The sequence below is a fragment of the Salvelinus alpinus genome, chromosome 27 (assembly GCF_045679555.1).
Source record: "Salvelinus alpinus chromosome 27, SLU_Salpinus.1, whole genome shotgun sequence".
NCBI classification, from domain to species: Eukaryota; Metazoa; Chordata; class Actinopteri; order Salmoniformes; family Salmonidae; genus Salvelinus; species Salvelinus alpinus.
In genome coordinates, this window is record NC_092112.1 from 33893814 (window position 1) to 33908165 (window position 14352).

The 14352-nt window shown below is 43.4% G+C and overlaps 1 protein-coding gene across 3 annotated transcripts in view; it reads left to right on the forward strand.

The window, feature by feature from the left end:
- syne2a (spectrin repeat containing, nuclear envelope 2a) overlaps positions 1 to 14352 on the forward strand; it is a 209188-nt gene that overhangs the window by 19602 nt on the left and 175234 nt on the right. For all 3 annotated transcript variants that reach the window (XM_071370396.1, XM_071370394.1, XM_071370395.1), the window contains exons 14-23: positions 158 to 254; positions 717 to 916; positions 2662 to 2826; positions 3156 to 3293; positions 8438 to 8539; positions 8961 to 9119; positions 10860 to 11018; positions 11335 to 12135; positions 12492 to 12626; positions 13991 to 14184. In XM_071370396.1, coding sequence (XP_071226497.1) covers positions 158 to 254; positions 717 to 916; positions 2662 to 2826; positions 3156 to 3293; positions 8438 to 8539; positions 8961 to 9119; positions 10860 to 11018; positions 11335 to 12135; positions 12492 to 12626; positions 13991 to 14184 — 2150 coding nt within the window. The remainder of the gene's footprint in view (positions 1 to 157; positions 255 to 716; positions 917 to 2661; positions 2827 to 3155; positions 3294 to 8437; positions 8540 to 8960; positions 9120 to 10859; positions 11019 to 11334; positions 12136 to 12491; positions 12627 to 13990; positions 14185 to 14352) is intronic.

Genomic DNA, 14352 nt, shown 5'->3' on the forward strand with positions numbered 1-14352 from the left:
CAGCGAACACTCCAGATAAACATCCAGTTTCAGTTTGTCAAACTATCCACATTGATACAACGCAATTACTTTGATGATGTTGAAACAAAGAATCGTATGTTGACAGGGAAACCCATTTTTACTCAATGGTTTTGTATGAATCATATTATTTTCTCAGGACACAGTGGATCGCAAATGCCTAGTTTCTCATCTGATGGATGCCCTCCAAAAATTGAAACAGACAGCCAGCACTTACACAAGCAAGGCAGCTCTGGGTAAGGCGTGTGTGTGTGCTAAAGAAAATACTGTTATTTGTGTACATGTGTGTGAGTGACTGTGTAGGAATAAACGTGTCTGTACGAGAGAAATAGCCTAATGAGTTTTCAGTGTGTACGATGGAATTCATCGCTACATTGCGTAACGGTTTGTACTGAACACCACTCACCATTCTTCAACAGTCATCGAAGTGTGTTTTCTCCTGTATGGTGTGTGTAGCGGGCTGTGACCTGATCAATATGGGTGTGACCGCAAAACTCAGCACACTGTACACAATCTCCCTTTGGACCACCATAATCACAACAATCTTCAAATGGTTGTTCAGAGCAGCATTGTTGCTATTGAATTAAACGATGCACATCGTTGTGTCCTGCTGAGCGAGGCCTACAGTAGGATTCTAGCCTCCAATGACACAACCCCGATAAACCTTGACCCTAAACCTTTTGCATTCCACTCCCCAGGTGAGGATGCCCAGCTTGTCAGTAGGCAGGTGAAGGAGGCAGAGAGTGACACGGCCATGAGCACAGAGGAAGTGGCGGCAGTGAAAGGCACCATGGGACGTGTGTTGAGTACCTGGGAGGCCTACAGCAAGAATCTCCCCCCCCTACAGACGTGGCTGGCTCAGGAGTCACAGTCACCTATACAGTCCTCTGGGACAGAGGTACAGGTACCACTCTAGTTGGCCCCCATACCCTACATCAGGGGAAGGAAACTCAGGTCCCTGAAGAGCTGCAGTGTGTGCAAGCTTTTGTTTTAGCCCAGCTCTAACACACCAGAGTCATGTTCAGTTGTGATCACCAGGAAAACAAAGGTTTCAAATTTGGGCAAGTTTTAGGGGAGACCTGGAACCAAAGTAACAGTTTTGGGCCTTTGCTTAGTATAAACATAATATTTGAGGTAGATTAATAATATTATGAAATAACTTTCAACCGAAAGTGGTGGAAGTGAAATGTTCACAGAGTTAATTGTTACAGGCTGTGGGGTTATTGTTACACTGTCTTCAATGGTAAAAAATTAGGAGTAATTGAAAAATGTTCTGATTTGAAACTGATATTTGGATGAAAATACACTGAATTGACAAACTTGTTTTATTTGATCTTTTAGGCATGCCATACTGACCAAAAACGGAATAGCCAAAATTAATAATTTTATATAAGCTACTTTTAGCATAAATAAATATCATTTGGACATCTTTATATTTTTCTATGGTATCATCTTAGTTGTTGTCAGTTTAAAGGGATCGGGAGACAGGCGCAGGAATGCGTATTAGGGTTTTTTAATACCCAAATTACAGCGTGCCGTGTAAAGACACGGGGACGAAGACCAAACAAACACGTATACAAAACACAGGGTTGAAACCCAAACAAAAGAGCAAGGAGTACCTTGAATAAATAACACAAGCGCACAATGATACCACACGGGAGGAGACCCGTAATAATCTGCGCAATACACGCAGCACGAAAGCCAAAACAACACAGCACAGGTACACCCACGACCAACAGACATTGTAACAATAATCGACCGGACAAAGGTGAACAAAGGACACACTTATAAAATTACTAATCAATGGAAATATGGACCAGGTGTGCGTAATGACGGTTCCGGAGGGATCCGTGACAGTTGTACTGGCAAACTTGATGTAAAGAAGTGACATTTTATATCATTATGTGAATGTGTCTAAATACCATAAAATGGCATTGAATTTTAGGACTGTGGTGAATTGTAACAAATGTTACAAATGTTACAATTAAACCCCATTACAAATCTGAGCCTAATCTGAGTCTTGTGAGAAAATACAACAATAATTATTGTCATCAATTATATCAATCAAAATACCTCTTACTGATAAAAATGACATATGATTAGATACATGGAGACTGTTCCACAAGTCAATAATTAAGAGAGACCGCAAGAATATTTAGAATTAATAAAACAATACCACAAAATAATTTATGGATTTCAGCAAAACTTCCTGGGCATGTAAATACACTAACCAAACATTAGCACATGGAATAACAGCTTTCTAAGTTATTTCTAATTTGAGTTATGGAGTTGTTACTTTGTGCCTCGTGTTACTTTGTCTCCCCTACCTCCTCATTTAAAAATAGTTTTCCTCTTTCTTGTCTACATGACACAGAACGGATTCAACTAATCATGGGGCTGATGATTAGTTGATGAGTTGAATCAGATGTGTTAGTACTGGGATAGAAAGCCTTGAGAGCTAACATCTTGTTTGATCAGTATTTAATGTAGATTTCTGGTAAAAGGAATTTTCAGTTTGCAAATTTATTGCAAGTAGTCTATATTTTAAAAATATAATACTTTCTTATGGCAAATACAACATATTAATCTCGTGTGAAATTTTCTGTTGGAAAGCTTGACCCTACAGTCTCTCCAACCCTTTAGGGGACATCCCAGCAGGTGTCCCAGTGGAGCACCCTGCAGGCCTACCTGAACGAGGTGGGTAACTTCCTCATCGAGGTCACAGACCCATCTACCAGCAAAGCTCTGGTAGCCGAACTTAGTAAGCTGAACATGCAGTGGGCCGCCTACATGAAGAGGACTATGTTTGTGAGTGCAATTGTCTGCTATACAAACCTTTCTGATCTTTTCACCATCCATTTGTTGGTTGTTATTTGTGTATGTAAGTGGAAGTTGTTCAGCGTAACCTTGCCTGAGACCGGGGTTCTATTACATTAAAGGTTTTAGAAGATTTTGCAACAGAACACGAAAATAAGCATTTCCTATTGGTCAAGTCCAGGGTAGTCCCTCCCTGTTTCAGTTTTCTTTCTTCAGGCCTAATGAATATGACCCTGAGGACTAGCTCCCAGAAATGATGGCCAGGCTTTAGCACAGCGACCTAATAATGTGTGTGGTCTGAATCCTCTTGTGTTAACTAGGAGGTATCGAACCAGCCCAGTGCTGGTCCTCTGAGCATCCAGGCGGTACAGGCTCTGGCCCAAGAGGCAGGCTGGGTGCTGAGGGAGCGCCTAGAGGTGGAGTCTGTCCCACTGAAAGCCTACAAGAAGAGGGTGCAGGTACACTACTCTCCTGGGTGAAATGTCCCCTAGATACAGATCTAGGATCAGCTTCCCTTCCCCCAATCCTAACCTTAACCGTTAGTGGGGAAAATGCTGACCCAAGATCAGCATCAAAGGGCAACTTCACCCTACACTGGTATGCAACATTTGACATATTAGTCATTTAGCAGACACGCTCATCCAGAGTGTCTTACAGTTAGCGTATTCATCTTAAGATAGCTAGGTGGGACAACCACATATCACAGGCATACAAAGTACATTTATCCTCAATAAAGTAGAGTCAGTGTCAGTGGACTAAGTGCTAGAAGGGAGGGGTCAAGTGCTGATTCATTTTTATAATTTTTTTAAATTGGGGGGTGGGCGGTGAGGAGGAGAGTTGGTAAGAAATTAATCGAAGGCAGACGTTGGGAGGTTGAAGTCGGCAAGTACGAAGAGCAGTGAGCCATCGTCAGGATACGAGATTATCAAGCTCATTGAGGAACTCTCCAAGGGTCCCTGGTGGGCGATAGATGACAATAATGTTAAGCTTGAGTGGACAAGTGACAGTGACAGCATGGAATTCAAATGAGGAGGTGGACAGGTGAGAGAGGGAGAAAAGAGAAAATCTCCACTTGAAATGAGTAGACCTGTGCCACCACCGCGACATCTAGATGCTCTCGGACTATGAGAGAAAACGTAGTCAGATGAAGAACGAGCAGCTGGAGTAGCAGTGTTCTCAGGGGTGATCCATATCTCCGTCAGGGCCAAAAAGTCAAGGGACTAAGAACTCTACGTTCTTGACCGCAGATCGGCAGTTCCAAACGCTGCGAGAGACCCGGAATTCCACTTGAGTTATGTGTGCAGTGTACACTAAACTAGAAGGATTGCAGCCAAGGGGTGGGGAGCGTCTGTAAAGCCTACAGGGAGAGGAGCGAACAGCTATAGAAAACACACACATAAACAAAAAAAGAAACGTCCCTTTTTCAGGACCCTGTCTTTCAAAGATAATTCGTAAAAATCCAAATAACTTCACCGATCTTCATTGTAAAGGGTTTAAACACTGTTTCCCATGCTTGTTCAATGAACCATAAACAATTAATGAACATGCACCTGTGGACACTAACAGCTTATAGACGATAGGCAATTAAGGTCACAGTTATGAAAACTTAGGACACTAAAGAGGCCTTTCTACTGACTCTGAAAAACACCAAAAGAAAGATGCCCAGGGTCCCTGCTCATCTGCGTGAACGTGCCTTAGGTATGCTGCAAGGAGGCATGAGGACTGCAGATAAATTGAGGCATGAGGACTGCAATAAATTGCAATGTCCGTACTGTGGGACGCCTTAGACAGCGCTACAGGGAGACAGGACGGACAGCTGATCATCCTCGCAGTGGCAGACCACGTGTAACAACACCTGCACAGGATCAGTACATCCGAACATCACACCTGCGGGACAGGTACAGGATGGCAACAACAACTGCCCGAGTTACACCAGGAATGCACAATCCCTCCATCGGTGCTCAGACTGTCCGCAATAGGCTGAGAAAGGCTGGACTGAGGGCTTGTAGGCCTGTTGTAAGGCAGGTCCTCACCAGACATCACCGGCAACAACGTCGCCTATGGGCACAAACCCACCGTTGGACTGGCAAAAAGTGCTCTTCACTGACGAGTCACGGTTTTGTCTCACCAGGGGAGTGTCAGGACCCGGTGTGAGAAACAGTCACTAATAGTCGGCAGAACCCAGAAGATGAGGCAGACACAGCAGTACTAGAGACAGTGGTTTAATAAAGGAAAAAGATCTTCAGGCAAAAAATATAAATCCACGACGTCAAAAGTAATGCCAAGAGAAAAATGAATATCCTCCAAGATACAAAGAAAATCCACAAAGTGGTAAGAACAGCAGGGAAAAAACAAACCTCAAAAGAATAATCAAAAATAAACAAGAACAAAACCAGAGTACCTCAGGAAAATCCAACTTGAGAAACAAATGGTCACAGCATGGCTGGGGCTGGGTGCTAACATACAAACACAGAGCAAAGAACTGAGGAACACTAAGGGTTTAAATACCTACAAGGAAATGAGGCACAGGTGCAAAAAATAACTAGAACAAGGGAAAAACAAAAGGTTCAAAAAGGCGCAATGGGGGCATCTAGTGACCAAAACCTGAATAATCCTGGCCAAAACCTGACAGGGTGATGGTCGGATCCACGTTTATCATCAAAGGAATGAGCGTTACACCGAGGCCTGTACTCTGGAGTGGGATCGATTTGGAGGTGGAGGGTCTGTCGTGGTCTGGGGCGGTGTGTCACAGCATCATCGGACTGAGATTGTTGTCATTGCAGACAATCTCAACGCTGTGCGTTACAGGGAATACCTCCTCCTCTCTCATGTGGTACCCTTCCTGCAGGCTCATCCTGACATGACCCTCCAGCATGACAATGCCACCAGCCATACTGCTCGTTCTGTGCGTGATTTCCTGCAAGACAGGAATGTCAGTGTTCTACCATGGCCAGCGAAGAGCCCGGATCTCAATCCCATTGAGCACGTCTGGGACCTGTTGGATCGGAGGGTGAGGGCTAGGGGAACTTGCAGGTGCCTTGGTGGAAGAGTGGGGTAACATCTCATAGCAAGACTGGTAAATCTGGTGCAGTCCATGAGGAGGAGATGCACTGCAGTACTTATTGCAGCTGGTGGCCACACCAGATACTGACTGTTACTTTTGATTTTAACCCCCCCCTTTGTTCAGGGACACATTATTCAATTTCTGTTAGTCACGTGTGTGGAACTTGTTCCGTTTATGTCTCAGTTGTTGAATCTTGTTATGTTCATACAAATATTTACACATGTTAAGTTTGCTGAAAATAAACGCAGTTGACTGTGAGAGGACGTTTCTTTTTTTGCTGAGTTTAGTTGCCATAACTACAAAAACAGCAAAAATGTGATCATCTGAAAATAACTAGGTAAGATTCTCAAGTGAGAGAGTGGTGTGGAGACTTCCTTTCTTTCCTTCTTTGAATAACTCCACAGAACACCTCGGCAGACAACTACAATGAGACTTTCTCAATTTGTCATTCCTTCATTCCTCGTGTTCTCTCTCATTGCCTTTTCAAAAACCATTGGAAAAGAAGGTCTGACGTGAGGGATCTGGAGTCTTCTCCTCCAATTAAAAAGGAGCCATAGAGCCAGACTTACTAATGGGTTTGCACCAGTGGTGTAGTGCTATTTTTGTAGGTCAGAGAGCTCGACATGAATTCGCATTCATTCGCATAAATTCCTAAATCAGAGTTTGTACCGACAGATGTAGCCTATTGAATAGCCTAATATGATAGAATATGTATAAAATGCATCCTCTAATTGCAACCTCTGCCTATGCCTACACATATTGTCTCAAGAACATTTTAGATTTTTAATGCCCTCAAACACCAAGTTAGGCATACTTAATGTCAAAATACGGCAACATCACTGTCAGTCGTGAATGATAATTCATGGGCATATGAATTTAGATCTTTCATGAGCGGATTAGAGTAGATGGTGGTAAGTAACTATTAGCCTTTCTTGTATTGTCAATCAAAGCATATATCCTGCCTAGTGGCGCGCTCTGTTGGGTTCTGGCGCATTATATATATATTTTTTACTATTCAGCTTCAGATAACCATCTTAAAATCTCTTTAGAAATGTGGAGGTGTTTTTGGTGTAACATTAACTTTATATGCCAACTATGCTATGGTTTCATATTCGGTTCTGTTATGTAAAATGCAAATGAATCATTATGTGATCTTGCGAGACATTAATTCAGTTTTGATCTAACTTTACTAAACGACCACCACTGTGAGAAGTGATAATCCTCTATGTGTAATGATAATAATAATAAATGATGACTGGACTATTAAGTGTTTGCAACAGATATTGATGAGTGTTATTTTAAGTGATTGGAATGCCCTTCGTGGTGCTGAAAGGATAGCGCCAGGATTGCGCAATGATGTTAAAGAAGTTCAACCAACTTGTGGTGCTGAAGGATAGCTGAAGGATACCTCTGCCATTCAGCCAGTTCAGAAACAAAAATAATTCACAGTGTAGTCTAATAGGCCTACGAATACATGGTATAGCTATTTGTAGGCTATAGCCTAATGTAAATACAAATACAAATACTGTTTGCGAGGAGAGCTTTAGTTGAGAGTAGGCATTTCATTGTATTGTGTAGCTTACACTATGCTGTATCATTAATAAACTTTGATTTGATTAGCTTGAACACATGGTTACAATGTAGGCCTACCCTATTAAAGAACAAAATAAAACAGTGAACTATCAATTCATATAATTGATTTGCATAGATTAAACATGCTATCAAATCAATTGACCAAGTACACTCTTAGAAAAAACGGTGCTATATAGAACCTAAAACCTTTTTTTAGCTTTGAAGAACCCTTATGGGTTCCATGTAAAAGCCTTTCCACAGAGGGTTCTAAATGGAACCCAAAAGAGTTCTACCCGGAACCTAAAAGGGTTTTCTTATGGGGACAACCGAAGCACCCTTTTGGAAGCCCTGTGCGTCTCAACCAATAGCCAATATGGGCTAAATATCCCAAGCAGGGCTACAGCAACTTCCAGAGAGGGTCAGGCTCCTTGGGCTTTGAGGTGACCACTCTGGTTTGGGTGTCCACTGCGCAGTGCAAGAGGGGGTGCGTGGAGTTTTATGAACATCAAGGCAGACACAGAGTGAATTTGGATCCTCAATCTCGTTGGTGTGATGATAAGGTTCATGTGGCTCAACAGCAGATTTTACTTTCAAAGTTCTGATTGGCCAAAGTGGTGAAGCCTCTGACGGGCCTCCGCAGTGCACACACGTAGCCTATAGTTCTTCATCATTCTCGCCACCACCAGAGAAAAGACAGGGATGAAACCACCATTTACCTACCTCCTAGGCTGCTATATATATTTATTTGGTTTGTCATTCTGATGTTTTACATGGAATTTTAGAGGTATTTATATAGAATTTATCAGAACACATTTTCCAGAAATACCAGCTTCATGTATTCGAAAAATTGAAAAGTGAGGGGGCGCCACTCCCCTGCGCTCCGGCAGCACTACAACCCTAGTTTGCACATGGTGCAAAGCACTGTCTTTCACGCCCTTATTTTCTTTCCTATTTGTGTCCCCGCAGCTTTTGAGTAAGAAGATAATGGAGGTGGATTTGGGTTCTCTCAGCTCATCCCCAGACTTCCCTGTGGACAAAGTGGAAAAACTCAGACATACACTCCCGGAGGTAGCCCCAATCCCAGTGCCTTTCTGCTGGCCTTTCAAACACTGGGACAGTGCTGTGGACGTGAACGGTTTTAGACTAGCGGTTTTAAGATGTTTTTCTAGTGTGCTGGCAGCTGTTATGACAAGAATGTGACTATAAGAAGATTATACAAGAAACAGCATTATGTTTTGATACAAGTGGATATAATTTGTGAACTAGGCTTAAATTCAAATTGAAGTCAGTCAATTCAGGAAGCAAACTGAAATTACAGTCTAATAATTAAAAAAATGGAACCTATTTTCAATTACTTTTCAATAAACTGAAAATGAAAAAAGTATTTACATCAAAACATTTTAGATTTTAACATTTTAAATTGACTGACTTCAATTCAGATTGAGACCAACTCTAACCCCAACCCTAATCTGCACGTGTGTGTGTGCAGGTTTGGCAAGCGCTGGCCAGAGCGGAAAGGACATGCAGTGATCTGCAGAGGGCCACGTCCATGTTAGAGGGCCGTTTGGCCGAGCTGAGTCACTGGGGGACCGAAGCCCTGGAGGTTCACCAACACCTGGAAGAGAGGAAACCTGGAAGAGAGGCCAAAGTGAGCACCCATAATCTCTTCACTACTATTATCGTTAGCATACAGTACTCGGTGCCGTTACACTTCTTGTTTTTACATGTCGCTGCTTAAGTGGACATGTATCACTATTTACAGTATCAATGTCCTTTTGCTGTATTCTAGTACTGGCAGATCATGTATTCTAGTACTGGCAGATCATGTATTCTAGTACTGGCAGATCATGTATTCTAGTACTGGCAGATCATGTATTCTAGTACTGGCAGATCATGTATTCTAGTACTGGCAGATCATGTATTCTAGTACTGGCAGATCATGTATTCTAGTACTGGCAGATCATGTATTCTTGTACTGGCAGATCATGCATTCTAGTACTGGCAGATCATGCATTCTAGTACTGGCAGATCATGCATTCTAGTACTGGCAGATCATGTATTATAGTACTGGCAGATCATGTATTCTAGTAGTGGCAGATCATGCATTCTAGTACTGGCAGATCATGTATTCTAGTACTGGCAGATCATGTATTCTAGTACTGGCAGATCATGTATTCTAGTAGTGGCAGATCATGTATTCTAGTAGTGGCAGATCATGTATTCTAGTAGTGGCAGATCATGTATTCTAGTACTGGCAGATCATGTATTGTAGTACTGGCAGATCATGTATTCTAGTACTGGCAGATCACGCATTCTACTACTGGCAGATCACGCATTCTACTACTGGCAGATCACGCATTCTACTACTGGCAGATCACGTATTCTACTACTGGCAGATCACGCATTCTACTACTGGCAGATCACGCATTCTACTACTGGCAGATCACGCATTCTAGTACTGGCAGATCACGTATTCTAGTACTGGCAGATCACGCATTCTAGTACTGGCGGATCATGTATTCTAGTAGTGGCGGATCATGTATTCTAGTAGTGGCGGATCATGTATTCTAGTAGTGGCGGATCATTTATTCTAGTAGTGGCGGTTCATGTATTCTAGTAGTGGCGGATCATGTATTCTGGTAGTGGCAGATCATGTATTCTAATAGTGGCAGATCATGTATTCTAGTAGTGGCAGATCATGTATTACAGTAGTGACAGATAACATAGGCTACAGGTATTAAATTTAGTCCTACCAGCAAACTAAAAACATTCCTAAGACATTAGCTACCATTGCCATTACGTTCTAATAAGACTTTGATTTAACATTTGTGATGAAACATTTTATGTTTGTGCCTTTCTAATAACCAATTTCTGTGTTCATGCAAGTGACTGATTGAACGAATCCTCACTATCAGTATCTGCAATTTGGCAGGACGCCCAGAACCTTGTTTTAGGAACGTTATCTCAGTTTCAAGGTCTCAGCTTGGAGAGAAGAAGCCTTGTGAGGTATTGGTCTGTCAAATGCTTGAACCAGTATTGGTCAGTCACATGCATGAACCAAATGTTGATGATTAATTAATTATGATGAATAATGAATAAGCTAAATCATGCAAATATTACTTGTCTGTGTAAGTATATAAGATAACTAACGGGACTGCCCAGTTAGAGCTCCTGACAGACGTTCACTATGGTGCATCAAGTTTGTTGGAACCTCTCCAGTTAACTTAACTGTTAATAAACAATGATTCATTTAGATTGACTTAAAGTGTCTCTGGTGGTATTTTCCACGACATGTGTAGAATTTCCACGACACATTACTTCATAACATTCCAGAAACGTAAAAATAATGTTTTTGCAACATTTTGTTTGTTTCTCTCGTTCCGCGCAGGCACTGATCTCTCGTGGCCTGCAGCTTGAGGGCCAAGTGGTGACAGAGAGGCAGGACCTGCAAGTCCTGGTGGAGAAAGCACAGACGAACTCCCCTATTCAACACCTCAATGCAGCTGCTTTGGAAGACAGAGTCACAGAAGCAGTTGCTCAGGCTCAGGTACTTACAGTAATGGACAACGGATTCACACAGCAGCCATGATTATCTGACATTTCAGGCTAGCTGGGTAGGAAACGGAAGTGCTTCATTTCAGTCTATGGAAAACAGTGTGGGTCGTCATGTTCGACCATTAAACTAGCAGATTATTAATAAATCCAGTTGTCGGCTGTTACATTCCCAAAGACCCAACCCTTAGTTTATGAACATGTTAAGACCTGACTGTAGGCGGATATAGAAATTGAGGAGTGCTCTTTGAAGTTTGTATGTCTCAGTTTCAGAGGTGTTTGATTTGGGTTGTGTGTCTTTCCTTTTTCAGGAAATGGTGGAGATGCTTAGCTCCCTGGGGTCAAGGCGAGCTCGGGTGCCGGCGGGGGATGAGCCACCACCCAAGGTGGTAGTCCGCTGGTACTCACTGCCAGAGACCCAGACGGGTTCATTTGCAGCGGCCACAGCCAAGAGCAAGAGTGACCTGCCATCCCACGCCAAGCTTGTAACTCAGACACCCCCACATCGGCGGCACACAGAGCCCCATAGCCCACTGCAAGGGGATCGTCTATCCCAGGCCATCTGCCAGACAGCCACCACCAAGGCCCTATCACAAAGTCAACCTCACACTCAGGCCCAAACACAGCCTCAGGCGGTGGGCCTCACTCAATCTCAGGTTCTGACTCAAAACAAACCTCAAACGCAGCAAACTCAAACTCCCATTGAACCTCGAGTTCAGCTTCTGGCCCAAATTCAAACATACGCCAAACCCAGTGAAACTCAACCTTTGAACCAAAGTCACGAAGAGCAAGAGCAGCAGCCTGTGGGTCAATCTTTGTACCATGTTCCCACAGTGCCCCAAACCCAGTCTGAACCAACTCAAAAACAGATCCACATCCCCAAATTCAGAGTTAAAGGCCAGCTGAGGACCCAGAACCCTCCTCAACAGGGTAGCGACCAAGCCTCTCCACACCCACCGTTCATGGTCCATAGCGAGATCTACTCGAAAGCCAAGGCAATGGCTAGGAGCAGGCTGGAGAAGGCCAAGTTTCGCTTGCAAGAGAACATCCAGGAAGCCATCTTACTCTTCAGTGACCGAGAGATGTCTGACTGGCAAGCCAAGAGAAAAGAGGTATGAAATCAAAGAGTATTTCATCTCACATTTGAGTTTTTTTCCTTGTCAAAGGTTGCATCTCCATTATTATCATGTGTGTAACTTTTTAATATGTCTGAATAAAGTGTCTCTTTATTTAATACCTGTCAAATTTTGTGCAATATAGTAAAAGTTGTCCTTTGTCAGAAGTTGTCGTTTGTAATCTCAGAGTATGGCAACGGTGCAACACCTCATATTTATGGAATTCAATGTCTGTTTGGAGTGTTGGTCAATGGTCAGTGTTGGTCAATGGTCAGTATGTGGTCGTGTTGTCCATGGTCAACATGTCCGTGTGGTGGTAATGATTTTTGTCTGCATGATCTCTCGCCTTCCAGAGGGCCCTGGGTGCTTTGAGGCCCGCCATCCTGGAGGAGTTCCTGGGGGCCGCTGAGGGTTTGGGGGCCCTCTGTTCTGGGGCCCAGCTCCAAGCCGTGAAGCTACTGTCTCTTTCAGTCAGGAGCCAGTGGGAGGTAAGAATGGGAAAAGGAGCTGGTTCAAAGAAGACATCAGATTTAAAGATGTTATATTTTCGTCATTTAGAAGACAGCCTTATCCAGAGTGACTTACAAGAAGGGTCACTATAGAAAATGTTTGTTCACTGTTTGCTGCCTTTGATAAATAAAATGTATTTATTTTTTAAGGAGTGGGGCAGTCCCACCCCTTACATATTTTATTGTTTATTGGATAGGACAGAAAGAGGTATAGACGAAAAATAGGAGAGTTGTGGCTGAAAGAGCAATGGGCTGGATTCAAACCCATGCTGGTAGCAGTACGTGTATTCTAGAGGCAGCAGCCTAGACAGCTAGACCACCCCAGGCCACAATAAATAACCTTTTAATAAAACATAATGGTTAGGGTTGGCAGAAAAGTGATGATTGAACTCATACCTAACAGGGCTTTGAGCTCCATTGGGAAATGTATAGGTTATGTGCAGATCAGTGGATACATTTTTTTGTCAACCTATCCCAATCCAATTGCAGTGAGCTGTATGGTTTCCGTATTAGGATTGCACACACCAGTTGTAGTTGTGTCAGTCTCAAGGAGTCCTAATATGAACACTGTACCAATGCATTGCATGAGCAGCTTATCATTCTATGCTCATTTAATTTGATTTAATGCCTCGTCTTACTAACAGTGGTTTTGTGTCTTGTGACGCCCAGGCTGTGCATTCAGAGATGACTGCCTTTTTGCCACTCTTGTGGTCTGAGGTCAACGGGGTGCGGTCCCTTAACCCCACTGTTATGAGATGTGACATATACACTACTAACACTGAGCGAGATGCCACTGACCCTGAACCTGTGTACAGACAACAGGTACCACGAAATCTTTTGAATCAATATTTCACACCATTGTTGCACGGTAACATGATAGCATGAAACGAGGCCTAATTTCCATTAGTGGTGGTTGGGGGAATAAATAGAATGATATCAAAATGATATGCTTTCCATGTGTTTGATACCACTCCGTTCACTCCATTCAAGCCATTATTATGAGCTGTACTCCCCTCACCAGCCACCTGTGATTGCCATGCAATGGAGGCTTTGAAGCAGAAGGGTTGGGAGGAGACGTGTTTTTTTACAGGTTGATCCTGACTGTACATCATTCTCATTTAGTCTAACGGGGTTCTCATTCTCCAAACCACTGTACTTCACTGTACTTCAAACGTGGCTCTGGAGCTTGGTCTACATCAGGGATGGGAAACTTTGATCGGGGTGGGGGCCACAAAAAAGCTGAACTCATCATGAGGGGCCGCAGTTGATTGCAGGTCTGCGTACCCACATGTGCGTACCCGTGTACCAGTAGGATTCATTCTATTTTATTTATATTGTTCTAGGCATGTCTACCCACAGAGGGCAGTGTGACGCTGAGGGGTGCAGAGCGCCTGGAGGCCCTCAGGGAGCTGTGTGAGACCCTGGCCCCGGAAAGTGCCCCCAGCAGAGCTGCAGTCCAGCGAAGGGAGTCAGGGGGAGGGCAAGGGAGCATGATGCCGCAACTGCAACACGGTGCCACAGGGCCCCCGCAGGACAGGTGAAACATAGCGCTACAGTTACAAAGTTTCAATGGTGCTCTACAGAAACAAACTGGCCATTGGGAAGTTTTGGCAAATGCCAGATGGGCTGGTCCATCTTTAGCCCAGTGGTCTGGTATAAATTGGGGGTTTTGTGCAAAATTATCATTATTTGGCTAGTAATTGGG